This window comes from Zonotrichia albicollis, chromosome 5, assembly GCF_047830755.1.
Source record: "Zonotrichia albicollis isolate bZonAlb1 chromosome 5, bZonAlb1.hap1, whole genome shotgun sequence".
Lineage (NCBI taxonomy): Eukaryota > Metazoa > Chordata > Aves > Passeriformes > Passerellidae > Zonotrichia > Zonotrichia albicollis.
Window position 1 is genome coordinate 11872842 of NC_133823.1, and position 27586 is coordinate 11900427.

Sequence of the window (27586 nt, forward strand, 5' to 3'; positions counted from 1 at the left end):
AATTACAAGATCATCAAGATTATTGCAAATGACATGGCTCCAACTGCAGCCAACCTTGCAGCCTCACCAGCATTTTCTTTTTCACAGATATCCTTCCTGCCATTACAAGGATGTATACTATCATTGCTTTTTCAAGTATTTTTTGCTCATTGTTTTTGTTAAAATACATTTTTTACCTTGCATTATGACTATAGGCTCTTTGGAGATAAAGAACACGCTGTTCTATTGTATGTCTAAATGAAATATTGATGCTTTATTAGTGCAAGAAGCATGCACTTGAAAATATTGGAAATAAAAGTATTATCAGCTGACTGCCACGTATTTTCAATACAAAAATATTTAATGGTTTGAAATATACTAGCCCTTCTGGTAAGGCAAAAGCTTTCTAGAATTCCAAAGAGTACATGCAAAACACATTATGTCACACAGTTTCTGCATAAGAATTTACTTTTTAAACTTTTCAGAAGCACAACAACTTTTCCCCCCTTCAAGTCCCTTGCAATATTTTACAGAATATTTTCTTTTACTAACAAGATTTTATTTAAGAACATCCATTTTGGCAGTCTCCATAAGGACTTCTCCCTTGCTGCCTCCTCCATACATGCAAGCACAGCACCCTGACCATCAAGACTGAAGCAAATATTAGTCACTTGAATTCCACTCCTTCATCATCCTTTCCCTTTACTTACTTAGGAATATTGCTTGTGGGCAGCACAAGATGACATCTCTATCACTTTGGAATTTTGTATGAAGGCAAGGAAGGTTCCCCCAAATTAACTGTAAATAAGGTAGGCAAATCAAGAAGTCAGAAATCTATATAACTATTTCTATGCACCATGTGTTTGTAGCACAGCATCTCAGCAGGTCTCTTCGACCCCGAGATCATGACTTTTGTTTTGATTTTCTTTATTAATATAATACGATTTCTCACAGTGCATGTTCTGTTTCTTTTGGACCAGTCTAGCAGCATACCAATCCAAGTATTGATCCAGACTGCCTCTAATATCATCAACTGCAGTCACAAACGTGAGCAGAGACTTGATATTCAGTCTTCTTACTATGCATAGACCACATTTAGAAAACTGGAGTTTTTTAAACAACAACAAAAAAAATATTTGCAGTCCATTAACCACCACATGTATGTGTCTTACATGGAAGGGCTTTATGCTATCTACAGGGCAGAGAAAGGATTTAAAGTTTGCTCACTCTGCAGAGGAAGAAAAGAGCTGCTCTGACTCCTACTAGAACTTCTTTGTTGTGTCTGTTGCCCTTTCTGCTTGAGACTCAGCCAATGATTAAGACATGTAATTAGAATTAAGCTCACGAACAGTTTCAATGACACTTCTGATTAGTTACATGCTTCAAGTTCAGCACGTGCTGAATACCCTCCTGAATACCCTCACGTGTTTTTACCACAAACTCTGTCCTAATGGAGATATTTTAATGTCATTTTCCCCCCTCCAAGTCCAACGTTTGTTGACTTGAGAAACATTCACCTTGTGGAGGTTTCAAATTGCTGCACCACAGCGAACCATCATAATTGCACTGCACTGCTTCTTGGTCCTGCTTTGCAGCCAAAGGCAACGCAACAGGAAAGCTGAAACAAACCCTCTTCAGTAACTCTCATGTGTCCCTTCAAAAGATCTGCTCTGTTGCCAAAAAACAGTATTAAGTTTATGTGGTGGTGTGGCATTCCACCCTGAAAAGCATTTACCTGCAACAGAGCTGCTGGATTGCCAAGGGGACACTGTGCTGCTTCATGCTCTAAAACAAACTGAGTTCACCCGCTTCCATTCCTTCTGTCTCACCAATATTGCATGCATTATGCACTGTAATACGTTTCACGACAAGATTTTTCAAGGATTACTACATGAAGTTGATGTTGGCTTAAGAGCTCAGTAGTATTAAATTCTTCTCTTCCTTTTCTAGTTTAAAAAAGAAATCATGAAAGAGCCCAAAGTATAGGAAAAAAAAAGTATTTCATTAAAAAGATTCCCCTTAAAACTATTTTCAACATATCAAAGCTAAGCCAAAGACATTTTGTCTAAAATATGTAAAATCTTTCCCCTTTATAGAAAGATTGATAGAGAAAAGGTATCTGCCCTATATATAGGAAATACTGAGCTTTTCAGCTTGAGTGTCTTTGAGATAATTTTGCCCATAGGTTGTTTGAATTTGAGCAAAAGGTATCTTTTACAAAGCCTATTCCCTTTCCTCAGATTCTGGTCTTCAGGTCTCCAGAAGGAACTTCTAGGTCCAGCCCCTCGCTTTTCCTTTTAATTTTCTTTCATTGTAATCTTAATTTCTTTCTGTTTTTATAATCTTGCTATTTGTACTCACTATTCTTTCCTCCCCCATATGCTGGTTTAAATATTCCAGTCCCACTGAGATTTTTATTCCAACCTCCTCCCTCATCTTCTTTCATTTCTTAGACTTTTTTTTTATCCTGGTGACTTTTTTTTCCTTCTTAAAATAATATTCAGGGAATTGAGAAACCAAAATGGTTCACATTAGCACTGAGGCATCTCTAAATGGCAAATAAACAAGCCCTTTGAATAGTGACATTCACTCCACATACTCTACAAACACCACTATAACAAACAGCAAGATAAATCTGCATGCTCTTCATGCTGCCATGGCATGATGGACCAACCTTCTTCTTTACCACAAGTCAGAGAAAAGACCTGAAGAGCTAAAATGTCCAAAATTTCCAATCTGTTAAGCCCATGGGAAGAAAAACTAATTGAAACCCTTGAAACTCATTTGGAGGAGGCAAAGAAGCGAAATCAAAACCTTTTCTTTGGGCCAAGTTCTAATGACTAAGACTTGTCATTAGAAGATTACCTAAAGGCCAAGATTGCTCCTGGCACTGTACATGCACAGCTGCAGTCAGCTCCTGAGATTGGTACCTCAAAGCAAAATAAACATAATGATGAGACATAAACATGAATTCCTTGATGCTTCTTTAGTGAAGGGAAAAACACAGGACACAAAATCTGGCTGTCCTTCCCCCATCTGGCTGTCCTTTCCCTATAGCCATAGGACAGAAGCAAAGCAAGACATTTTATGGGTCTAATTATCCTCTGGATTGTCCTTGCTTCCACAGCAGGTGGTTCTGACAGTCCTGAGTAAAATATCTCAGCTGGGGTCTAGATTTTGTCTTTTTCTTTCAAAGCAGAGATCTGCTTGTGCAGCTCACCCTCTAAGTGGGCACTGTGAAATCTCTGCCTGAGAGAGACCTGCCTAGAACTGACAAAAGCTAAACAATTCCCTCCCTGATGCTCTTCCATCCCTTCCTACTCTTAATCATTGTGCAATTCTAATGCCATTTAAGCAACACATCAGGCTGTATGGTCTGGCTTCAGTGTTCCAATCTCAGCATTTTGCAAAACATCCCCTCCTCAACACACTGTAATTGGTTCACAGACATGAACTGGATGTACATATGCAGCCTGTAAACAACGTGGAAGTAGCACTGACTGGTTTCTAACCAGGAGGATGTACATATCAACAAAGCTTAAAAAAAAAAAACAAAACAAAAAACAAAACAAAACAAAAAAAAAAAAAAAAAAAAAAACACAAAAAACCCCACAAAAAAACCAAACCAAAACAACAACAACAAACAAACAAACAAAAAAAAAAAAACCACAACCCCCCCCCCCAAAAAAAAAACAACAAAAAAACAATACAAGCTTATTTACTAAGCATGATACTCTTATGGCAAGTCATTGTGTTCAGGTTTCCACACATTCACTGCACAGAAATTCTCTAATTAGAACAAAAAGTGATGATACTGGAATGACTGCACCAGGATTTCAATGCCAGCAACCCAATTATGTGTCCTAAAAATGAACAAAGATTCTTGTTCAATAAAGCCATCCACAAAACACATAATGGGAATTGAGGGAATTTAAAAATATTTGAGGAATCCTAACCATTTTTTACCATTCTGCCTACTAGGTTTCTGTATTTATACCAGAAGTGCTGATGGCTCCTGCTTCTACAGTTGGAAAGTTTGTTGGTCCTTTCCTTGGCTACAGGGGAAAAGAAATGCCTCTCTGCAGAGTACCAGAGCTGGAAATTACATATGCACCGAGTGTGAAGGGTCAGTGCACCTCCATCTTGACTCCATCATTCTTCTACAATTCCAAACTTTGCTCCTATCAGCAGAAGCCACTAAAAATTAGCAGAGTTGGAGTAGTGGCTCAACAAAATATTAAAATATTTTAACCCACAACCAGTGACATTTCCTAGGACTTCACCAAGGCTATAAATAAAAATATCTAATGCAAGGCTCTCAGAAAGTCTGAAATGCATAGAAATTTAAAATAACAACATAAAATGAACGTTAGACTGGCAATGACCTTGCTTGCCTTTAAAAGTAGGTCCTTGGTCTGCCTTAAACGAAGAAATGTCACTTGTAAAAGCAGCATACTCAGTCGGACTATAAAATTTTTGCAATGCCTCAACACACCTCTGCATTGCCTTTGTTATAAACACACAGAGGTCACACTTGGGGCTGCCTTCCATTTTGGAAGCAGGTCTGGAATGGGAGAGGTTGCTGCAGGCAGACCACTGATGACAAGTTCACTGTTAGAATTGGCAGTGAAATGACAGAAATCCCTTAAAAAAATTATACCCTTCTAGTTCTAAAGAAGGCATAAAACCAAGAAATTATGGAAAATGAGGCAGTATTATACTGATGTACTTTCCATTCCTCACTTCTCCACATTTGCAGAGGAGCAAGAAAGGCCACTAATGTCTCAAATGTAAAACTGATGTCCAATTTTAAGAGACATGTGACTGAGCTGGCATGAGAATAGGATGGTGCTAATCTGTGGTGATTTGAATAAACACAACTCAACCTCCACATGTTATTAAAACATCCTGGCTCTGCTTGCTCTCTCTCGACTTCCTTTAATTTGTGTGGTCACCTCAATAGCTTTAAAATCATGAGCTCAACTGCAAGGTTTACTTTCATTTCTAAGATCCAAAATTAATACCATGGCTTACAGCTCTTGGAATATTTATTGCTTAGAACTTGAGCCACATGTGCAGCCCAGTATTTTTCCAACAGAACAATGCCATATCTGCTCAGTGTGCGTGTGAGGACAGCATTACACCCTAAGTCAACTAAGCCAACAAAACCCACCATGTGGACACAGCTATGCCAACAGCAGCTTTGCCCAGCCTGTATCAATCAGGGAGGGAGCATAATTACATTGTCAGAAAAGCCTGAAACATATATTATTTAGAGTAGATAACACTTGACTTAAATAGCCAATTTCAACACTGTTAACCTTTAAAGGAAATAACAATTTCAGTGCTCCAAGTACTTAAGAAAGGAGAGAGGAAAAAGCACATCTTGGGATTTTTCCAAAGCACTTCTTTTTTTTTTTTTTTTTTTTGACAGTAAGAATTAGGAAGATGCTGTCCATCTCTCAGTACAAAGTACCTTAAACATCCAGTTAGAGAAGTCAACTTAGACACATGGGACTCCCAAAGGAGTACCTAAATAAGGAGACAAGTAAATTATTTTCTCACTATTTTTATTTTTAATTTCAGATCCCAGATTACATGCAGTGATATCCTGGACAGTACCTTGTACATGTGAAGCACTCTAGTAACTGGCAACTTTAGTAACAGCAGCAACAACAATTTATATTTTCAGTACTACCTAAAATACAAAGGCTTAAAATAACACACATTCTGCTGAAAACAAAGGAAGTGTTAATACCTGGCTCTCTCATAATGCTTTTTACACATAAAATTGAGAGTACAGTAAAGTCTTCTCTTTTACACTGGGAACTCTGAGGTAAAATGAAAACATAAAACAACGAATTCAGACCCTGGTCAAAGTACTTGATAGAAGAGCCAGAAACTGAACACAGGCTCTTTTCTCATTTTGTATCACTTTTGCTCAGAAAAAAAGCAAATGCAAAATTCACAATGCAAATCTACTGGTGTACTACGCACACAGAAGCACTACCGCTGCCATGAAACATGCATTCTGAAATGTCAGTTCAGCTATCAACAGGAATGATTACCAAGGATAAATAACCAAAAGCATACTATGTATAGAGAATATTCTTTAGAATTAAACTGTTAGTTTAATGGCATGCCTAATTCCATGTTTAACCCCAATAAGGCTAGCAGATTGTTTCAGACCATGCTCAGAAATGTGAAAATGTAGCAAAACGTACCTTCTCGTGATTTTCTATCAGGATTTCAACGACAATATTCTGAAACTTCAGGTCCATGATGGCTGCTACAGTTTCCTCCTGTGGCCTCATTAAGGTTGGTCCAAATACTACCCCTAGGTTTGCCACAGTCATTAGATTCTTCTTGGCATGTTTTGAAACACTTTTTGAAAAGAATTGAAGGAAAAAACAGGAAATGGGTTATGAAAAATTTCCATTACTGCTGGAAACGGCAGTCTGTGAATGAAAACACTGCATTTCCTTAATCTATGTTTTAGAAGTGTGTTTTGTGCAATGTTTCTTCAAATAAAGTCTTACTAAACTCTGGAAAACTGAAAAGCCATTCTTCCAGTGGCAACTTAAAAACAAAACCAGTCTCTTACTGAACTTAAATATATAAAATACGCTTAGCCTTGGACCAGGGCAAGTGTGAAACCAACTTAAATTTGCTAACAGATCTCCACTATTCCCTCTGCCAGAATTTGCGAAAAGAAAGTATAACATTCCCTTTCTCACTTCAATCAAACCCTCAGCTGCTGGCAGGACTGCTAAAGTAAATACTTCTATGGCTTCATTAACGTCTTAGATTTCTGCCTTTCCCGCCAAAATATGCACAGCGTGAGTCAAATGTCTCGTCTGCCTTTGCACGTTTGGTTCTTGGGGCTGAGGATGACAGCATCAAAATGGGCTTCAGCTCCAGCCACACTTCACTAAAGCCCTTTGTAGCTAAAGAAAGGTAAAGACAAGAATTCTGACAAGGTAGGAAAGCAGGTCATAGCACTCACTTTGCTAAATGTTTCACCAGAATTTCCAGCATCTCTTTGTTCTTTTCTGGGAGTTTGTGGACCAAGAAGTGAACAGCATTGACTCGAGATTCTGGACTCCCACTTTCTATGGGATACAGAAATAAATATCTCAAAAAAAACTAAAATAAGATCCACAGAAACACAAACCTTCTCCCACCCCTGCATGGAAACATACTGCACACACTTCACCACTTATGTGTCTCCAAACATAGCAACACTGAACATATGTGCTTGTTTTCACAAGTAATATTGTTCTTGAATTATCATCTTATTTACTTATTTTGAGAACTTGTCTTTCAATCCACCTGCAAAAGGATGCCTTTGTTCATCTATTTTTAAAGTCTGACAGATGCAGTTATTGTTTTGCTGCATTGCATCCATGTGCTTAGAAATACACTGCAAGGTGAGCAGCGATGGTACTGGGTGCCCCAGAGAGGAGCTGTACTGCCTTCCACTTTAGCATCATTAACTGATTGTCCTCATGATTAGAACTCAGTTTTGTTGGTACTGTGCACCTAATGATACTGCATTTAGGCAACCTTGCATTGGAAACTGCAAGCAGATCCAAATTCTTAGAAAACCTAATGACCTCTGAAGACACAGAAGAATAAACATGCAAAAAAACCTACAGAGAATACTATGACAAAGGTTCTGAATAACAATGGAATCTCTAGTACAGTACAGAAATATAGATAAGCAAATAGCTTTTATGTTTGTCTGCTGCATGTCAAATTGAATAATTTTGGCCCCTACAAGTTTCATTGTACACAGATGAAAACAAGAACCTGTAAAAGATGAAAATAAACCATCTTCCTACTTCAAGTTGCATTAAATCACAAAATTACATCTCTGTAGTGGTTATAATGAGAGGAATGGAAGCATTTTTATTGCCTATAATAATACTTACTAGAAAGTGCAGGATGAGGAAAATTTATACATTATTCTGAATGCAAAAAATTTTGACATGAGGACCACTGATCAGATCCCATTTTTCTCTAAGGCAACTGTGTTTGCTAAGTGTATTGTCTATAAAATACCACAATTTCTTTGGATTCATCTGTGCATAATGCTTCTGATTTTTTTTTCTTTGCATATTGTTGTAGATTTTAGGGCTGTATTTTATTCTTTTGCAATGAATACCCCTGCACAGATTGCAAGAAAAAAGGCTACCAAAAAGCAAAATGTTTAATTTCTAGTGAGCTACTCAAAATTCTCATGGAAAAAATAGGTCTTCTTTAAAATGAGACTATTTTGTGTATATGTGAGATCACAAATTCTAATTAAAGAATGGCTAAACAATTTAATTACAAGATACAGTCGAAGTTCATGTAATTTCAATCTATACTGATATGCATAAAGAGAACAGAATTGAAGGAAAACCTTTTAATTTTGGCACCTCCTCCAATGGTTTCAGGGAAAAGGATACTCCATGCTATTTCCAGTGTTGGTTTTTTATAGCCAACATAGGAAACAACACTGACTACCTATTTTTGAGCATACTGTAACTCAGATCTGCAATGTTGACCAAACTTCTCTCCCCAGAAGCAACTCCTTTACTAAGCTGTTTACTACTTATGAACACTGTACTGTCTCAAACATGTAACTTAAAATGAATTCCTTTACTGAAAGAGACTATAATATAAAGAAAAATAAAGTGAGGAAACTGCTGGCAAAACTTCAGAAGTAGAGAAATTATTTTAACACTTTCCAATACAAACATGAAGACTCGCCACATAGGTAAGGATGTCAACTTTTGTTTAAGCATTTGCCTGCTAGCATGTGCTTTGGCAACAAATTTCCTGAGCTAATTCTCATTTTGAATTAAGGACCAGAAGAAAACACATTCTGCAGTCCTGGAAAGTCATTATAGCAATCTGAAGATGATAAAGCAATTGTCTCAAAGTTTATTTTAATTTTGCTTTCCACAGTTTGCCAGACATGCTACAGGCTGGAAAGAAAATCAGCTAAATATCTCTTTGATACTTTGCCAAAAATTTTCTTACACAGTTTCCCTCTATCCTCTTCCAAAAAAATTCCGTGTACACTAGATACCATACAACTGAGCTACAAATGCTGTTGTGTCTTCTCCAAGTCTGTATTTGAACTGCCACAGTGTAATCTGGCCTGCTCTTTCCTTTCTTCTAATGCATGAAGAACATTCAAGCCAGTCTATACACAGAGCTAGCAAGGCACTGAAAACAAGGGTCAGGCAGCTCTGCTTTGAGGACTCCAGTGAGCTCAAATGAATGTACTTTCCTTTGCTAAGCTTCATACTCTTTATAAATGTAAGGCAAAAAAAAAATCACAGATTAAGTAGATGCTTATCATTATGCAATTAAGATAATAAGAATAAATGTTTACACTGGCTATCCGAAAGTTTTTCCATAAAAGTAAAAACTGTGCTGGGCAGTCATATTATATGTGACACACACTGGAACTAAATACGGATTAAAATATATTCTTAAATCATTTATTAATTCTTGTTCCTGTATTTTTACTGGGATGAAGCATTTTTTCTGGAATTGCATTTGCAGAGTGCTCCTGAGGTCACAACAGCACAACATTTCTATTTAAACTACAGTCATGTATTTACTGGCAGGAACGATGAATTCTCCATGCAACTCGTATGTCATCAGTGGCTCTGGAAGGCTTCTGCAAAACAAGGATGATATAATAAATTTAACTGTATTTTCTTCTAGCTGCATTTACTCTAATCAGGAAGCCTTTTTAACATTCAGTAGCATAACCCTCCTACTGAAAGCAACCATTGTTACAAAGGAACTTGAATTCAGTGATTTCTAGAACAAAAGGAAAAATTGGTATTATCAGGAAAATAAGCCTAAATGCATCCATTCACCTTCCATGAGCTGAAGTGATGCCTCTATCATAAGATACCTTTCCAGTTTCAAATCAAGATTGTACACAAATATTATGCAATTCATTCTTTATTGTCATTCTTAGCATTTGAAAAGTGCTAAGTTAATGCCTTACTGGAAAGACACCAAGGTCTTAACAACAACCACCACCACCAGAGTTAAAACCGTTTATTATATTGACTTTACTGATGCTCATGAAATATTGCATATCTGAGTAAACACTCAGATTGGAAATACTGTAGGGGAGAAATACTTTATTGTGTACACTTATGTTTTTTTTTAATACTTTTCTATACTATATAGAGTTGTATCCTTAAGATACTTCTGCAGCACTCATTGATAGTGGTGGTAATAATATTTTACTTATTAAAAATAGTAGATTAAAAGTACAGTGTGTTACACTAGAGATGCACAAAAGTGTGACATTTTATGTTCTTAGGCAATTTAGTACAATAGCTTTATTAGGAATTGGCAAAGCCATTTGAATAGCAAACCTATTTTAAATTCTAATTTAAAAATTTTCAAAATATTATTATTATTCCACACAGAACATCAGAGCACGGGTCAGAAGGAAAAGAGGAAAATATTAAAAATTGTGCAGCCTTCTCCCTTTTCATTTCACCACACAAACACAAAAAGGAAACAAATTTTAACAATCTTAGCCAACCTTCAGCAATGATTCTCAGCAAGTTAAGTAACACTTCAGGTTTCTGAACCATCAGGGAAACACTTCTGGGTCTAACACCAAAGTGTTTGGGGGCTAGTCTCATATGAACATGAGTATTAGTGCTGATGAAGAATTTTGCTTCCCCCAAAACAAATAACAAACATGGTATTTGTACAAAATGAGCTCCTATTCCAAAACATAGCAAAACTAGCTAGTGCAGCTTAACATACAGCATAGGAGAACTAAATTAAGAACTTATAATCTAAAAAACCAAATTAACAAGAGACAGCCTTACCGCAGATACTGCTTCATAGCACTAGTAATTGTTTTCACTTCCCAGTCTACAGAGTTTTCCAGGTCAATTTCATTGCAGGTTTTTGAATCTAGAAAATAACCAGAAAGAGAAAAGGGACATGAAAAAAGGGAATTCTAAATCAGTATGAGTTACATGAACAGCCACACACTGACTTTCAATACTCCGTGTTTGCTCACATGAGCACAGAAGCAACATCCTTTTTATTATTATTCAGTGATATGAAGAAGACCAAATATCCAAATCTGTTTGTAAATTCCATGTTCATATTTTTTTATTTAAACTATTTTTAAACTATTTACTTTTTTTTTTTTTTAATGAGGGATTAAAAACCACCCTCATGTAAAAAGATCTCTATAGCAATTGAAATTTTCACACCTCTAATTAAACAGATAGATGTTCACAAACACAGAAAGATGTACAAAAACAGTTTAGGGAAAAAAGAAGAATTTATCTTTTACTTTTTTCTTTCTTATTTAAAGTGATAAATTGTTTCCACAGTTTTTCTTGCAAACTGTTGATGAGAACGGGTAAACTGCAGCATGACCCTCTGCATTGTGTGGGAATTTTTTAAGAGCTGCTTCCAAAGTAGGAAAAGGAGTCTTTGCTGAATGTTTGCCTTACTTGATCAGTTTTAGCCACTGCACAAGAAATACTTGTTTGTTTGACCATTTGTCAGGACCACAGAGCTCCCACCTTCCCCCAGGTTAGTTGGGAGAGCCTTTGAACAAGACAGACCAAACCAAAAGGTTTGTCTGATTGGCCCATCAGGTTGAAGACTTTGAACAACACAGCACACTGGAACATTTTGCAATCAAAAAAACCCCTTTTGGTCTCAAAACAGGAAGCCATAGCTAGCTGACACAAGAGAGCACATGTATATAGCCAGCTTAGCTCTGTGTGTTTGCTGATTTCCTGTGATTATTTACTGTCACATGTTCCTGTCAGTCACTGCAGTGGCTGATGCAGATTACGTGTGGATCCGTTCATACAATTCAGAATTCATTTGTTACTTGGCTTGTCAGACAAATGACAGACACATTTAAAAAATCAAATTAGGATCCCTGATTAAAGGTGCAGTTCTTTTACCGGGACGAAATAATTTTGTTCTAAAAGCTGTGCCAAGCAATTATTTCTGTAACTGAATATTCTCCCTCATTATATCAATTATTTAAATCTCATTTTAAAATACAGGTCAGATAACATTTTCTCGCAAACTGTTACTAGCCAACCACCACCCAAAATACTCAGGATTGTCTCAAATACAAGGTTCTTTTTTTCTTTTTTTTTTTCATTTTAGCCTGCTAGTTGTTTCCATGTTCAAATTCTCTTTTTCAAGAAGAAAATTTGTCTCCTGAATTAATTTAAAAAAAAAACTGCCATCACATCAGAAGCTACAAAATCTATGGGGGTTTTGTTACTAAATCACTATGTAATATCCAGTTTTAAAATAGCTGCTTCATAATCATCAACCTCCTTTACATTCAAAGTATGCACTCTGTTCATTGAAATTTGTTGATGAATTTTGGGAGGAAAACAACAGGCATCTGAATTCCAAAGCAAGCCTCTTAAAATAAAAAATAGAAAGTATTGTTGAAACATTTCATTATCTCTGGAAGAAAAAAAAAAAAGAAAAAGCCCTGCTACAAACCCCTGGTTTGATTGTAGAAGCCATTAAGATTTAAGGACATTTTCTTCATTTTTGGTTTGGCATTTGCTTTACATTGCTCTGTGCCCTTCCACCCAATAAATTTCACTATTCCTGCTCCATTCTCCTCCTCTACTTCAAACATCCATTTTAAGTAAGAACTGGAACTTGAACCAGATTTCAAGAAATTATTAGTCTAGCTTTTTTCATGCTACTTGTTCATGTAACAGCCACAGTGCACTCAAGAGCAACTTTATGCCTGTAAAACTAACTGTGCATGTTTAAGGAACAGCTTTTGACAGATCAGCTCTAAATTTTATGCAAATCTTCCTGACAATAAGGGAGCCAGAGCTTATAAAAACTGTCCAGTTCACTAAGTTGGTTAGGAGGAGACACTCTTTGCTTTCATATGCAATATGCCCACTGTAGTTGTGCATGTATACTGTCATCTACTGTACAGAAATTAACAAGGAATTCCAAGCCATTGTTTTGAAACCTGCTAGTTCTGGGAAGGCAGAAGTACCCGAAAGCTTCCTGCTACATGTGATATCTGGTATTTTTCACACCAGACAGCATCAGAAATCAAACCTGAACTCATCAGCAGAAACTGCAAGTGCTCAGCAGCCCCTTCCCACAGGCAATGGTCCATGTGAAAGCTGATCCATGCAGTGGCTTGTACAAAATCTATGGAACAGCGTGTAGGGAATGAGGCACCTCAGATCTGTAACACCAATCATCGATGGAACAGCAGTTGGGCCCTGATGCACTTCCAGAACTGAGACTCCTGACAACTCACACTGCAGTGCTTGGAACACATCTCCACAACATTGGAAGTTCTAGCTTTCTATCCCTGTTTACAGTGAGGTATTTGGTTAATTTAACATTTTCCCTTAAAAGGTAGAAAAGTGTTTTCCTCACCAGATGCCTCCCTTTAAATTTAAACAAGATCATTGCTGCAAAATAGCACAGTACCAGTTACAGGTATCTTCATGGACTAAGTTAATTGTGAAATTTTTTTTTTCTAAATAGAATTATGTATTTGATTGCTAAGCCTTATTTTGCAGAGACTTAGCTACACTAGATTTTTGCATTACAGCTGAAAATCTATGCATTCATAGTACTAGAGAAAAGCATATGTTGGTCTTCTCATACTCTTTTAACTCTCAGTCTACTTTCCAAAATTCTACAGAAAATAATCTGAAGAAGAGACAAAACTACTGAAAAGAAAAAAAAAAATTACATCCCTGGTTACCATTTCGAAGACTTTTTCACATAAGGCCTTTCCAACTGTGAACTTCATGGTCAGTGATTGGTAGCTTAAAATACTTTGAAATCTTATCAAACATTTTAAAATACAAAAAGTTAATATGAGTTTTTTATGATTCTGAAAAATCTTTCATATAAAAGGGTATCTAAGAGTATGTCCAGAGACAAAGGATTAAAGATTAATCAGTCATTTTAAATTCTCTGTACCACTGTATATCAAAAAAGAACCCTCTTTGTTCTCCTCTGAGGACAGATAGATAAAGAGCAGAGATAGAATCACTTTCAACAAATCATCAGAAAAGAGCACCTGCTTGCACCCTAACTTTTTTCTGTTCAGTATTTTGCCTCATCTTGATACCACTGTATTCTTCCTTTGTCAAATAAATATATGAAACTTGGGAATGACAAAAAATGTTCCTGATTCTAAAAAGTAACTAAAAGCAGATGCTGGAATCCCCAGTAAACTCTTCCAGCTGCTACTGAGCCACTGGCAACCTGAGTCTATTTAATTTGGATATCAATAATGGCAGCAAGGAAAATCTGCCTGCCAGACCTGCACACCCAAGCTAAGCCAGCAAGAACAAAACTGAAAAGCATCTTCTGATACCAAACATATTTCATCAAAGCTCTCTGAGTGACAGCACGTCATTCTTCCCATGGTCAATGGCTAAAGATGGTTATTGCTTACTGAGGCTAACCCCCAACACAGATAAACAACTATGTGAATCTGTTATAGATCAGTCATTTTTATTAATCCCAGTTTGCATTTCCAAAAAGAGCCTTTTTTCTGTAATACTTTAAAGGTTTACTAATGGAGTACTTCAGGGTGCTGTTAATATTGATTAAAGTAAGACATCATAAATTAATATTTAGCAAGGTCATTATGACAGATTGATATGACATGCAGGTCCTCAAGTCTCAAGATGTCTTATCATTTCTGAGGAGACAGGCTGTTTGAAAAAATAAAGGAAGGAAAAGAAAAAGTCTTACAGGTGGCACTGAACTGACAGCAGCATATAATATAAAAGCGCTTTGTCATTCACATAATGTCTGGGGTAATGAAATGAATTCACTTTCTGGCTTCCTTCAGTTTGCAGTGCCAAAGAACACTGTGTTATCAGCACAGATGGAGCATGCATGGTTCTGGAGAAGAGCCTGGTGCAAACTGCAAACAAGCTTCTTTGCATACCAATGAATCCCTGAGAATCAGACCTTTGCTGTCAAGTGACAGGTTTGGAAGCTCTATAAAAATGAACTAATCCCAGTGGTCTTGTCTGACTGCATGTACTGTCAGTGCTCAGGACAAGAAATGGGGGAACATGGCACATTCTGCAGTCATGGCTACTACTTTGGTGAGAGATGAGGGACTTCATCCAGGTGCCATATTCATATTTCTCTCTTTTTCCCAATCCCCAGGGACAGCAGAGTGGCAAGAGAACTCCAGTCACTGGAATTAAAGATGCATCAAAATTTCCAGAAAGAAAAGGGAGAAAAAAATTTCTGCAAATTATTTTAGCTAACTGGGTATAAAAGAGCCTAAGATGTTTAAGTTTACAAAACCAAATCCTTTCTCCATCTGTCTCCTGCCTCGACACACAGTTATTATTAATACATATATCATATCCCTCCTCTTTAACCAAATAGCTCTCTAACAGTAGGCTTAAACTAACTGTCTTATTTTGCACAGTGATCAACTACAGATACATGGGCGTGTACACTGGTACATTCCAGACATGGGAGAAGGAAGGTGGAAACTTCAAACAATGAAGCAACCAGCTTCAAACATCCCTGACTTTGGTATTTTGAATTTTCTGATCAGATCCTTCAACTTAGGCTGCTTTAACCCACTTCCATCAACCTTGCACAAAGCACAATCTTTGCTCCTACATATGTCTCATAGCAGTTCTTAATTTGTTCATTCCAACTAATCCAGGTCTTTTTAAAGTAGGGGAACTTACAATGACATGGTGATTATTTGCATGGACTAGAGCAAACTACTGGAAGGTGCTTTAAAAACTAAATATTGACAGTAAAACAACATGAAATAAAATATTGAAAAAATAGTTGTAAAATAGAGGCATACCCATCAACAAACTCAGAAGTCTCTGGACCTTTGAACTCACCCCCACAACTCTGTACAATCCTTGGTCATTTATACCTATTATGTGAAAAAACAAAACAAAAACAATCATGAGATCAACCACAGTCAAATTTAGCATTAAAATTTTTGCCTCAGGCAAGAAATTATCTTCAAAGACAGAGAGATTACATAGTATTAACAGTTCCAAGAACAACATTATAAATGAAGAATCCTTTTGTTACTCTCTTTTTAAGGTAAGTTCATGTTATATTTTGACAAAGATTTCATGTACCTCAATTCCACTTCCGAAACTGAGAGAAGAAGCAAACAGGGACAAAGCTTTACTTGAAAATAAATAAATAAACCACTGACTAATTTCAAATCTTTTAAATTGCACTTTGGGTACATCAACAGCCACATTCTAATAATGTAGGAACTGAACACACAATGCTAAATTAAGATTTCTTCAATAACTTTAACATTTCTCTCCCCCCCCCTCCAATGTGCAGTGACTTAAACACTTTGCATGAAGAAAAACCTAAGCCTATTCCCAGTCCTCAAAATCAGCACTTTTTCAAGTTTATAAATGCTTTCCATTTAAGATACAAGGCCTCATTCCAACTCTCTGTGGTCCACATAGGAGTTACATCCAGAAGCACCACCAAAAGCTACTGAACAGTTTTTCTTGGAATGAACAGAGGAGCCATAACCAACACAGTATTTTCAGTCCCCTACTCCCATTCTGTATGGACACTGGACCACTTTCCTGGCATTCTCTGTGCCCTTCCATCATCTCACATACATTCACTTCTCTATCCCTTTTCTCCTCCTGCTTTTGCTTTCCATTACATTACTCAGTTTTATCCCCAGGGAAGTAAAATTGTGAATATAAATTTAAAAAAAAAAAAAAAGAGAGGGAGAGAAGAGGCAGGGAAGAAAAAGGGCAAAATAAGGTAGTCTATATCTGCTGCATTGTTTCAGAGCCTAGACAGTGGGAGGTAAAATACTACAGTACACAGATGTTTGAGAGGCCTCATAATAAGCAGCCATCTACAAACACAATCTACCTTCATAATCACACTGGCCTGGAAGAGTAGAAATGCCACAAAATCGCTGTGTTTCTACTCCAAGGAAATCTTTTCAAATAACAGATTATGTGGTATTCTTATTCAAAATATCCTTCAACAAAGGAAGAATTGTGGAGAATTCCCAGCTTCAATACCAAGCTGTTCCAACAGAGAGAAGGAAAATTAAAACCAGTCATATGAGAAAAAGCTTCTTCCCAAATAAATATTAGATGAAGTATGTAAAAATCATTAGCCTTTTAATGAATTACTGTCAGACAGAGCCATAATACACAGCAATAATTCTCAATATGGTAGAGAGAACTTGGCATTTTCTACCTCCTCCTCCTGCCTAGCCTTGCTGCATCTTTTCTCTCTTCTCTGACGCCTTCCTCTTCCTCACACAGTCCGCAGCCTCCTTGGCCATCCCAGATTGCTGAGCCTGCTGAAGTCCTCCCTGCCAGCCCTGCTCCTTCCCCTGTCCCAGGGCTGCAGCTGCTCCTTCCCTTGCTTGCCCCACCTGGGTAAAACTGGCCCTTGTCCCTCCTCAGGATGGACCTGCTGGAATGGTGCTGAGCCTTGAGCTAGATGCCAGGTTCAGAGCTGGCTCAAATTACCAGAATAAGCCAGATCTCCTTTATTTTATCTGTGCTCATCCAAACACACAACTCAGGAGTATGCTCCCAGTTCAGCTCTGCACAAAAGAGTGAACTGAATAAAACCAAAACAGCTATGGGGCCACAACACTGTTTTTCTCAAAATAGGAAGTTACCAACACAACCAAGTAAGTTTTCCAATGATCCCTAGAACAAGTATGATAGCATGCTATGCACCACTTGGAGACACTAAAAAAAACCTCAACAATATAGTCCTTGATACACTCCAAACAAGAATGCACAACAAATCTGTCCTGAGAGCAGCAAACAGTTTCACTTCAAACTTCTAAGAGGTGTCCAGGAAAATTATTGCACCAAACTAACACCAAGCTTTGCCAAAATGCATCAAACTTTTTTTATACAATGTCTTCTACTACTTTCAGTACCACAGAACAAGCCTTCTGCATCATATGCAAGATAAAAAAAGCTGAAGAAATACTGTCACACTCAGCTTTTGCTCATCTCAGAAGTTGATTTGTGATTTCCTCTGGTTCTGACATTAAAACTGGGGGGAACCAACTGCGCTGACCCCAAACATACCTTTACAGGCTTAGAAATAATGAAGGTGAAACCATAAAACCTATTCCTCAGTAAAACAGAAATGATAATGCAGAAGTCTCTGGAAAATGGCAGTATTGAAACTATGACAATCCTCCAGCAATAATCATGAGCCTATGATAGAGATTATCAGATAATTGATCAGTTTCAAATTCATCAACCTGAAAAAAGCCTAACTAATTGCTTGCAGACATCAAGGAGTGCAAAGAGGCATTAATATTTCAACATACTTTGAGATGATACCTTTAACCATACTTCCAAATGATGTTTTATTTAAAATATACAAATCTGGTTTGAAACAGTCCTACTTCTGATTTAATCTGCACATTTCAGATCTTCAGCACATCCAACACTGATAATGCTTGGCATTTACAGAACACAATTGACAGGATGACTCACTGCAAGGAACAGCTCCCCACTGCCTGAAATGCTGAAGGGTTCAGACGCTGTGTCTGCCGGCTCAACCACTATTGGCAACCTGGAACGGTAAAGCCCCGCAGCACAACTTCCTTCATATTTACATTATCTCAAGATGTTTGGCTGCCTGATACAGAATTTGGCACAGGGACACAGCTTGTGAGGCATGCTTAGAAATATAAGGTATTGAAAGCAAGACAGTAATTTATCCTATTGTAATCAAGGTACAGAGTAGGCAAGTTTATTTTGTGACTGGCATTGTACATGAGGCTGACACAGACTTGCAATATAGCTGCAAATACAAATTTTTATACCAAAATCCATGGCACAGAAACAGCCATACAAGTGACACTCTAAATTCAAGGTAATGACAGACGGTTTTATGTCACTTGCGAAGGTTTTCTACTCCCTCTTCACCATGTACTTTCTGCCTGAGGAGCAGCCAGCCTGGTCATGCAGCTCAATGCTGCCATCTCTCTCTGCAGCTCAGATTGGCAGCTCCACCAGTACTAAGCTCAAGACAAATACTGCTCTGGCAAACTTTACCCATCACATCCCCTCAGAAGGTACAACCAGCTACTTGCACACAAAAACATGCACAGAGCCTTTACTAGTGGAGCACGCAGCTCTTTGATGTTTCTATAAACACCTAGCCAGTTTTACCATTCTCAGAAGAGAATAATAAATGAAATACTCCAAAGAGAATCCCAAAACGCTCTCTCCAAGACAAAACACAGATGCACATCCAACCAGCACGGTGCTCAGTATGTGAGAGATGGGATGCATATCCTGATGCCTCAGCATGTCCTACCAGAGCATAGCCAATCTCTTGTAAGGCAATGCTGAATCAGAAGCTCACGTGCATTTTAACCAAGACACTGATTTTTGTGCTTCTACTCATTCAGAGCAAATAATTCCCTTCTTGGCTTTATAAAAGGGAACATAACTGAGAAAAAAAAATGATCCAGCCATTGACAAGTTTATGTTCAATATCTCCGTTATGCTCTTCTCTCTCTGAATACCAGACTACTTCTGCTGTGACATGACAAGACTATTCTCAGTTTCCACCCACACTAGACTGTCCTCTCTTCCCACCCACGCCAACCTCACACCCATTATGATTAAAAGAGATAAAAACATGGCACACAAGCACAGTCTCTGAAGAAGCATCTGTCCTGTTTTCTCCTGCTGAATATAACTTGCTTTTGATGCGTTATCATTAAAGTAAAATAACCAAGTAAAGATGGTTTTCAAGGAGAAGTACAGGTAGAAAATTCTGCCACTTGAGAGATGGATTTTCTTCACCATACAACCATGTGTCCAAACTCTTTTGAGACAAACAACTGAATGCTCTCCTGGCCCTCTGTTTGTTTAGCTCCGCAGACATCAGCTGAAAGTCCTTTAGAGTTTTTTTGCTTTGGAGTTGTTTACTTGTTTTGTTTTGTAAATACAGTTGATGTTAAGTTCAGAATCAGTAAACAGAAAATCATCAACGACTGCTTGAAACGTAATGGAAAAAGCAAGTGCGTTGAAACCAAACTAAGTAGATTGCTGAGTTCCTGGGAGGTAGCACCTTACCTAAATATATCCTTGGAACCCCAGGATGAGAAATATTAATTGAAAAGTGATTTATTTTCTTTCTTGAGTACTCTCTGAAACAAAATTAATAGACCCAAGTCTTTTTCATTGGTAATAACTACCATTCTACTGACTGCACACCTTACAGATTCTGTGTACATAGGGCAGCAAAGGTGCCAAGTGTGCATAGACTTGGGGAACTTTAATTCTTCCCCAAGTATGTTTCAGGGGAGACCCCACTATGGGGAGAAATGCTGCTACCCCATGAAAGCTCATAATTTGTCTTGAACAAGAGAGTTACACAAATACTTTGCATCATCTTACATGCCTCTAAATCAAGGCATAAAGGACAGAGTGAACTTAAACCTCCATTCAGTTTAACCTATCCACCCACAGCCCTGAGGGGAAAAAAAAAGGCAACAAAAACCTTTTTTCCAAATAGTCATTTCATAAAGAAAGTGTTCACATTTTTTTCACAGTTGTGTTCTTGTTTCATTTTTTTTGTAGGGTATCAGAAAAAGAAAAAAAATAATCAATCCACAAAGAAAACTATTTGAGCATAGTTATAAATAATAAATCAAAATATAGAAATATAGTATACTCCACATGGTTTATAGTAAGGAGAATTCATGATGTATTGTAAGGTAGCCTGTAACTGTACTATAGGCCAAAATTAGCCTTTTATTACATGAGCACATGTCACCCTTCTTATTAAATCTGCTTCATTTACTGTAAAGAGAAGATCCAGACTATACTGAGACAGGGTTTTGCAGTGAAGACAACTTATCTGTAGGATGCCAGCTTTATCTGCAATGTTTCCCAGCTCAAATATTCAGATTGTAAATGCCAGTAACTAAAATTTTAAAGTGATGAGACAGGCAAACTTATCTGAAAAAATATTCAAAAGAACATAATGAACAAACACCAGATAGAGTATGGCCTAATCTGGAATAACATCTTTAATGCATCAGACAGGACTGATACAAAAAGGTCTAAGAGAAAAAGGACTTCAGATATCTCTTGCTGTTTAAATGCAAAACTTTAAGTTTTGCTGCTTGTGTTCCTAATAATATTGTATAGTAAGTGTATGCATGGAAAACACTGTTTTTCAGTAAGATGCTGCACTGACAGCAAGCATGAACCTGCTCTTCTGTTCATCTTATTTAAGCTGGACTGTGATACACAAAGATGTAAGTATTCTGCCCTGTGCAATGCCAGACCTCCAGAAAAATAAAAAGATCCAGTTTGCAAAAAATTCTGTCCTTCCTTTGGGAGTAACAGGGAAGGTCAACAATTTAGGAGAAAACAAAAATGCACACAGAGAAATTATAACATCTCTTTTAAAAAACTGAGAAACATACTGTAACCTCACCTACTTTCAGGCCTTCCCCTCTTTTTTTAAAAACCACCACCAAACAAGCTGTTTCTCGACACAATGCCATGTACAATGCAGTGAGCCTCAGCGTGGCTGGTCAGCACACACTTCAGCAGAGCCTCTCCAAAATCAATCCCAAATACCTCTTGAATACTGTCTGCACACCGACCTCTCCTCCATCTCCAATTCTGGAAGTACAATGAGTGTATGTAACAATAAATCCTGACAGCATCTTTGTCCCTGGGGTGAAACTAACTCCATGAAAAGTACTTCAACACTTTTTGTTAATCACCTGCCTGCTCAGCTCCTCTTCTTCTGCCTTAAGAGACTGAACAGAAATGAAACACTGAAATAAATTACTTTGTTTGAACAGCAAAGCAAAGGTGGCAGGCAATGCCTACAAAACACAACAGGTTTCTCTCAGCTTTTGTGCACAAACACTGGCTCCCTTTGTCAAGAGAAGTGCCATTCCCCTCTTGTGAGCACTTCTGGCAAACACATTTCTTGAAAGAAAGCCATGCATAAAAGGACGGACTCTTGTCTTGGTCGGTGTAATCAGTGAAAGGTCTTCCATGGTAAAGTCTTTTCTAGAGATCTACAGGAGGCTTTACCACCTTCTTCAGCAGACCATCTGCTTCACCCTCTTCACAAACAGGTTGGGTTGATCATTACCTCGTGTTTCAACAGCACTGATGCACTTTTTGATGATGGTGAACCCTATCTTATCCAACTGTGCACCTACAAAAGAAACAATAAAAAGGGTTGAACAGTTTAAAAGCACCATTACAATTATGTCTTCCACTGAAAATAAGGCTGGACTTAATCATAAAGCTTGTACTCTTGAGGCAAAACTATAAATATTCTGAAACTGGAAGAATACATCACTTTTTATAGAGAAATTCTGCTTTTCTCCTTCACGAGCCTGCCTAGCTGAAGGAAAGGCTTGTTCTGGTGATAGCGGCTACAGTGAATCTGTTCACAGCAGCATCCTTTGAAGAATGGGATCTCTGATTAGTTACACATGTTGGCAGATGCAAGATGGAATTTAACAGTACTTACTGCAACATCGACAACATCTGAGAGAGTTCACCAAATGGGACAAGGAAGTACTTATGATGAAAAAACATAATTATCAACAGCAGGGTTTTACTGAGTCCTACCCTCAGCCAAAGAAATTCCCACACTAAAGATACAGGACACATGTATATCATTTCACAGCAGTTAATGATCTGACTACATGAAAGCAGATGCATGAACAGGACAACAGCTGAGCTCCAGCATTCCTTTGTTGTTCCTATCTTACTCTTTTTCTTCACATCAAAACTTCATTTAAAAGCTTATATTGCAAAACTGCCCTTCCCCCAAACATCTGGCCTTCTTGCTCCTGGGGACCTGGTCTTGTACCATGAAAAGACAAATCTGAGGAAAAATTTCTATTAATAACACCAGGATCCAGCTTGAATCAGCAATTCAAAGGTTTTTAAAAAGCAAGCATAAATTGCCTCATAATCAAAGAAGGATACCTGTTTTCACTCTTGCACTTCACCAACAGAAGCAAGCTAATGTTATGTAAAGAAAACCATCTTTTCTACTTCCATATTTTGGTTTATATTTTAAATGCAAAAATTCAGCTTTTTTGCTGATCTTTATCTTCAGCTGCAGCTGCTTTTAAAACCATACCTTCACATTCTAACAGAAATGTACACGCAATCTGGATTAAGAAATTGTGATGCATTTACATACAAATTCACCCTTGAATCAATTTCAGGTATGAAGCAAATTGGCAAACAATCAGACTGTTTCTCCAGCTTATGTCCAGTCCTATACAATATGTACTGAGTTAGTATGAAAACCTATTCATTAAAAAATTAATTAATTGCTTGTAATTACAAAAATTACAAGTAATATTCAAAACTCAAGATTTAAAAGCAAAATAATTAAGGGGAAAAAGTTCCAAAGGGGAAAAGAAAACCAAATTACCTTTGTCTTTCTCAATTTTAAAATATTAACAAAATCAGCCTTAATGCTAATTCAAATACTTACTTCCCTCTCGTTTTGCATTCGCTTTATTCAAGTTGATGAGAAGCTAACACAAAAAGAGTAAAAAAGACAAATTATTTTAAAGATTTTCATGAAACCAGAAAAAGAAGATACTCTCAATCTCAATGCTCAGTAGGCACAAATACAGCTGATTACAGCCAGAGCACAGCACCGCCAGCAGCTCTAACAGCAGGGCCAGAGGTCTGCACCCCCTCAGAACAGATACAGCCCCTGAACTGGCTATAGCCAGATTACTGGGATCTATGGGCTCCATGTTCCTATGTTTCTCTGCAGGGCAAATTCCCATAGTTTCAAGGTCTTTTAAATTATTAAGAATGTCATGATTCCTGGGACTTATGTTCCAGTTTGGGTTTCCCAAAAGTTTCCAACTTACTGGGGAGTCCAGCTCAGCCAACCTGTCATGATAGTAAACACCTCAGCAAATGAAACCAGATCAGTGTAACAATGAGGTCAATCAAACAACTCCTGGGGCAGACACGAGACTGTGTCTTTGCCTAGAAAACCCCATCATTCCTGGCCCACAAGACCAATATATTCATCATTGTAAGAATAAATAGTGTGTTTCAATTCAACATTTCAGACATCTTTCCTGATGAGAGGCAGAAATTAAGCAAATTCATGTGCAACCTTAGTCTTATTAACAAGAACTTTTTGATCTGGTTGTAAAGAATAAAATAATAACACCATGTAACCCACTCATGCTGGTTTTGCCACTGAAATGCAGCATGTCAGCATAAGACTAAGTGAACATGCTTATACTAGACATTTTCTACAACACCAACATTATCATTGGGATGGGAAACCATTTATAAAAATTGATGCTGTCATTACAATGAAAAATTCTCACATCAGCATTAGCAGTTATCTACACTGAGCTTTACCAAGTTACTCATCTCTCCTGAGTTTTATTTCACTTTTATCCTTTATTCATTGAATCTATCATTTTGCAAACTACATAATGCCAGTTTATTAAAGTAGAAATGGGATCAGAAAGCAGAGGGTGAGACAATTCCCCACTACACTATAATAGAATATTTTAAAAATTATGCTTACAGCTTCTTTTCCATCCAAGGCTTCCATCCACAGCTTCCTGTCTTCCTCAGAAAATGCCTGCATGGTCACAGGAACTCCAGGCCTGCAAATGTACCAACAACATAAGGTAACTGCATTCATCAACAAGTAAAAATTGGTTTTCAAATTCTATTTCCAACTACAAGCAAAATTCCACTGTCCTAAAAGCCAGGGTTCATTTTCTTTTGCTTAATAACTGAACACTGCTGATCTTGAAAATAAAAGGTATAGAAGTGACACATGCAGTAAGAAATAGGGGAAACAGGAGGAAAAGGAAAATTAATGTAATCTGCAAACTATTTCAAATAGCTCATTGTTGATCACCTGCTGATTCCAACACTTACTGGAGTTACTGAATTTTGTGAATTATAAATAAACTTGGACTCGCACTGTTGTTAGATGAAAAATGGGATTTGTTAACTCAATATATGATCTTCATCTTTAAAGTAGCAACAATGACCATAGTTTGCAACCATTCAGTTCTTTTCACTAAATTACAGTTCTCAAGGTATAGAGTATCTGCCTAGAAGCAATACATCAAACTCAACATGTGCTGCATGAAATATCATTTATTTGTCTTCAAAATAAAGTCAAAGGAAACAAAACCTCCTCTCATTGTCCTATACTGGAAAAAAATTAAATCTAGGTAGTATTTTAGAAGGATAATGCTCTTTATCAATAAAATAACTTTTTCCTATCCTAGAAGACCTCTGCTCTCGCCTTAAGATTTAAATTTCCCTACATTTGCTTCAAGTCACCTTCAAGTAAACATGATGGAGAGTACTAGAAACAGAAAAAAGTATCACTTCCCAGAGATTTAACCAGAGTCTTAGCACCCTGAGAGCCATAAATATCAGAATTTAAAGAAAATACAGCCATCTCAGCATTCCTTTTGAAAGAAAAATATGCAAATTTTAAGCAAGCTCGAAGTTATGCTTAAGTAACACACAAGGCTGAATGTTTGCTACTTAAAAGTCTTCCCTAAAATTTTACAACCTTTTCTCCTTCCAAAGCACAGTACTGTAGAAAACCCCATGCCAGCTGTCAATCCCTGTGCTATTTTTTAACTTGGACAGGCTGAGGGATAAGTGTGCCCTGAACTGATACCAAGGAAACAAGCTAATGGCCTGCAGCACAGAACTAATCTCCATGGGAACATCTCAGTACTACACACATATATTATTAAAAGAAAAATGTCTGATATCAAGGTCACAGCAGATCAAATTGTGTCTATTATATCAAGACAGAAAGAGGAACTAGATTGTTCCCCTTTTTACCAGAGAAGAGAATGAAAAAGTGTTTTGCAGGATCAAGGAAACCCTGCTCTCCATCCATCTCTGTATAAACTCCAGATACCTCACTGAGCAGATGACACACAGAGGGGGACAGACTGACATTTCTCACACTACTTTTTAGCAGTTTTATCAGACTCAGTTTGAAATCTGTTATCCCTACTGACCAATCAATACACTGACTCAAGAGGAGCTGATGTCTGGAGAGCAAATCTTTACTTCCTTTCATACTGTTGGGACACCGCATTAGAATGGATAAACCACATCCTTCTCAACTCAAACATGAAAGTTCAAACCATGCTGTAGAGTGACAAAAAACATCACCTGAGCTGTAAATGAGCATCTTCTCATCTGCCATGTGGGCTAGAAGTTTTCTGATGCAGTGGGAGTTTCACATCCCTTTACAATTGCTTGTTGTAGGAATGAACACGCCTCTAGCCAGTCTGACTGGTCACACAAGCTCAGCATAGATTCTGATTAAAGTTTGATCACATAATCACAAACATATCTGCAGACCACGAGCAATCACAGGACAGGGGGCCTGAGAGCATTGGCCCTGCTGCTTTTGAAGTGAAAAACACTAAGAATCTGATATTAAAAAAAAAACCAAAAGCCCACAAAACTTGAAGACCTACTATATTATAAGTTAGCATGTGGTTAATTGGTGTAAGGAAGGAGCAAACGTATAGATTAAAAGGAGTTTAGAGGGGGTGGATGAAAAAATTCAGCAACAATTCCCTAACTTATATCTAACATTTAATTCCAGATACAATCCATTTCTGCACCAAAGGAATGCAGCATTAACATGGCCTAATTTATTTGGAATACCTTATGAAGTTGGATATACCCTCACCTTCATAAATGAAGGAAGACTAGAACACTACTGAAAGACAATGTTTATCAAATTTTGAGGTCCTTTAGAGAAAAAGATTAGCAAGACTTTTCTATAGAAATAGAGCAACAAGTGATGCTTCAAAAAGACAGTGGCAACAATACTCAAGATGCAGTGGATGATTATACCAGGCACAAGAAGCCTCAAAATACCAATAACCTTATTTCAATCTGAAAATGCAGCATATCTCCTCAGCAACCCATGATTTTGGAACAGAGGAGTGTGATACAATGTGGTCATGACTATATAAATTATTATGCAATCAGTCTTTCACTACAGCTCTATGTACTTCAATTTAAGCCAAGTTTCTTCACTATGATAAGTCTTAATAGCTCCTCTTAACTCTGTGCTTTTCTTTAATGTGAGCTCAGGCAATGTCTACATTTCAGTTTAGTTCCTCTCTGCTTTTGCAACACACAGGTGAGGTAAAACCCAGTGAGCCATGGCAGTGCTTGCCTGCTCCTCCAGTGACCACTCCCATTGGAATTCTGACTGAGGATTGAAGAAATCAGAAGCAAAAACAACGGCAATTTTGCAGTAGTTTTAATTACTATCTCAAAAGAGCTCTTCCTAGGCTCCTTCACAAGCTTACCTGTCTGAAGCTTCCAAGTCAAAACAGAATCGCCTGTCTATTGTATCTGCATTTCTTTTGGTACAATATGCGAGGACAAAGAGTTCCGCATCACCCTGTGAAAAGAAAGTTTTTATAAGCTCGACCCAGTTCTTGGAAGTTTTTATAAGCTCCAGCAAGCCAGCTGTACGAGGC

At 37.5% G+C, this 27586-nt stretch overlaps 1 protein-coding gene across 1 annotated transcript in view; it reads right to left on the minus strand.

The window, feature by feature from the left end:
- The window catches only part of ARHGAP10 (Rho GTPase activating protein 10), a 144326-nt gene that overhangs the window by 48154 nt on the left and 68586 nt on the right, over positions 1 to 27586 (minus strand). The window contains exons 10-18 of the mRNA XM_005485312.4: positions 27413 to 27507; positions 24619 to 24700; positions 23548 to 23590; positions 22177 to 22242; positions 15860 to 15934; positions 10845 to 10932; positions 9600 to 9658; positions 6986 to 7091; positions 6204 to 6363 (exon numbers count right to left, since the gene is read on the minus strand). Of these exons, the coding sequence (XP_005485369.2) occupies positions 6204 to 6363; positions 6986 to 7091; positions 9600 to 9658; positions 10845 to 10932; positions 15860 to 15934; positions 22177 to 22242; positions 23548 to 23590; positions 24619 to 24700; positions 27413 to 27507 (774 nt within the window). The remainder of the gene's footprint in view (positions 1 to 6203; positions 6364 to 6985; positions 7092 to 9599; positions 9659 to 10844; positions 10933 to 15859; positions 15935 to 22176; positions 22243 to 23547; positions 23591 to 24618; positions 24701 to 27412; positions 27508 to 27586) is intronic.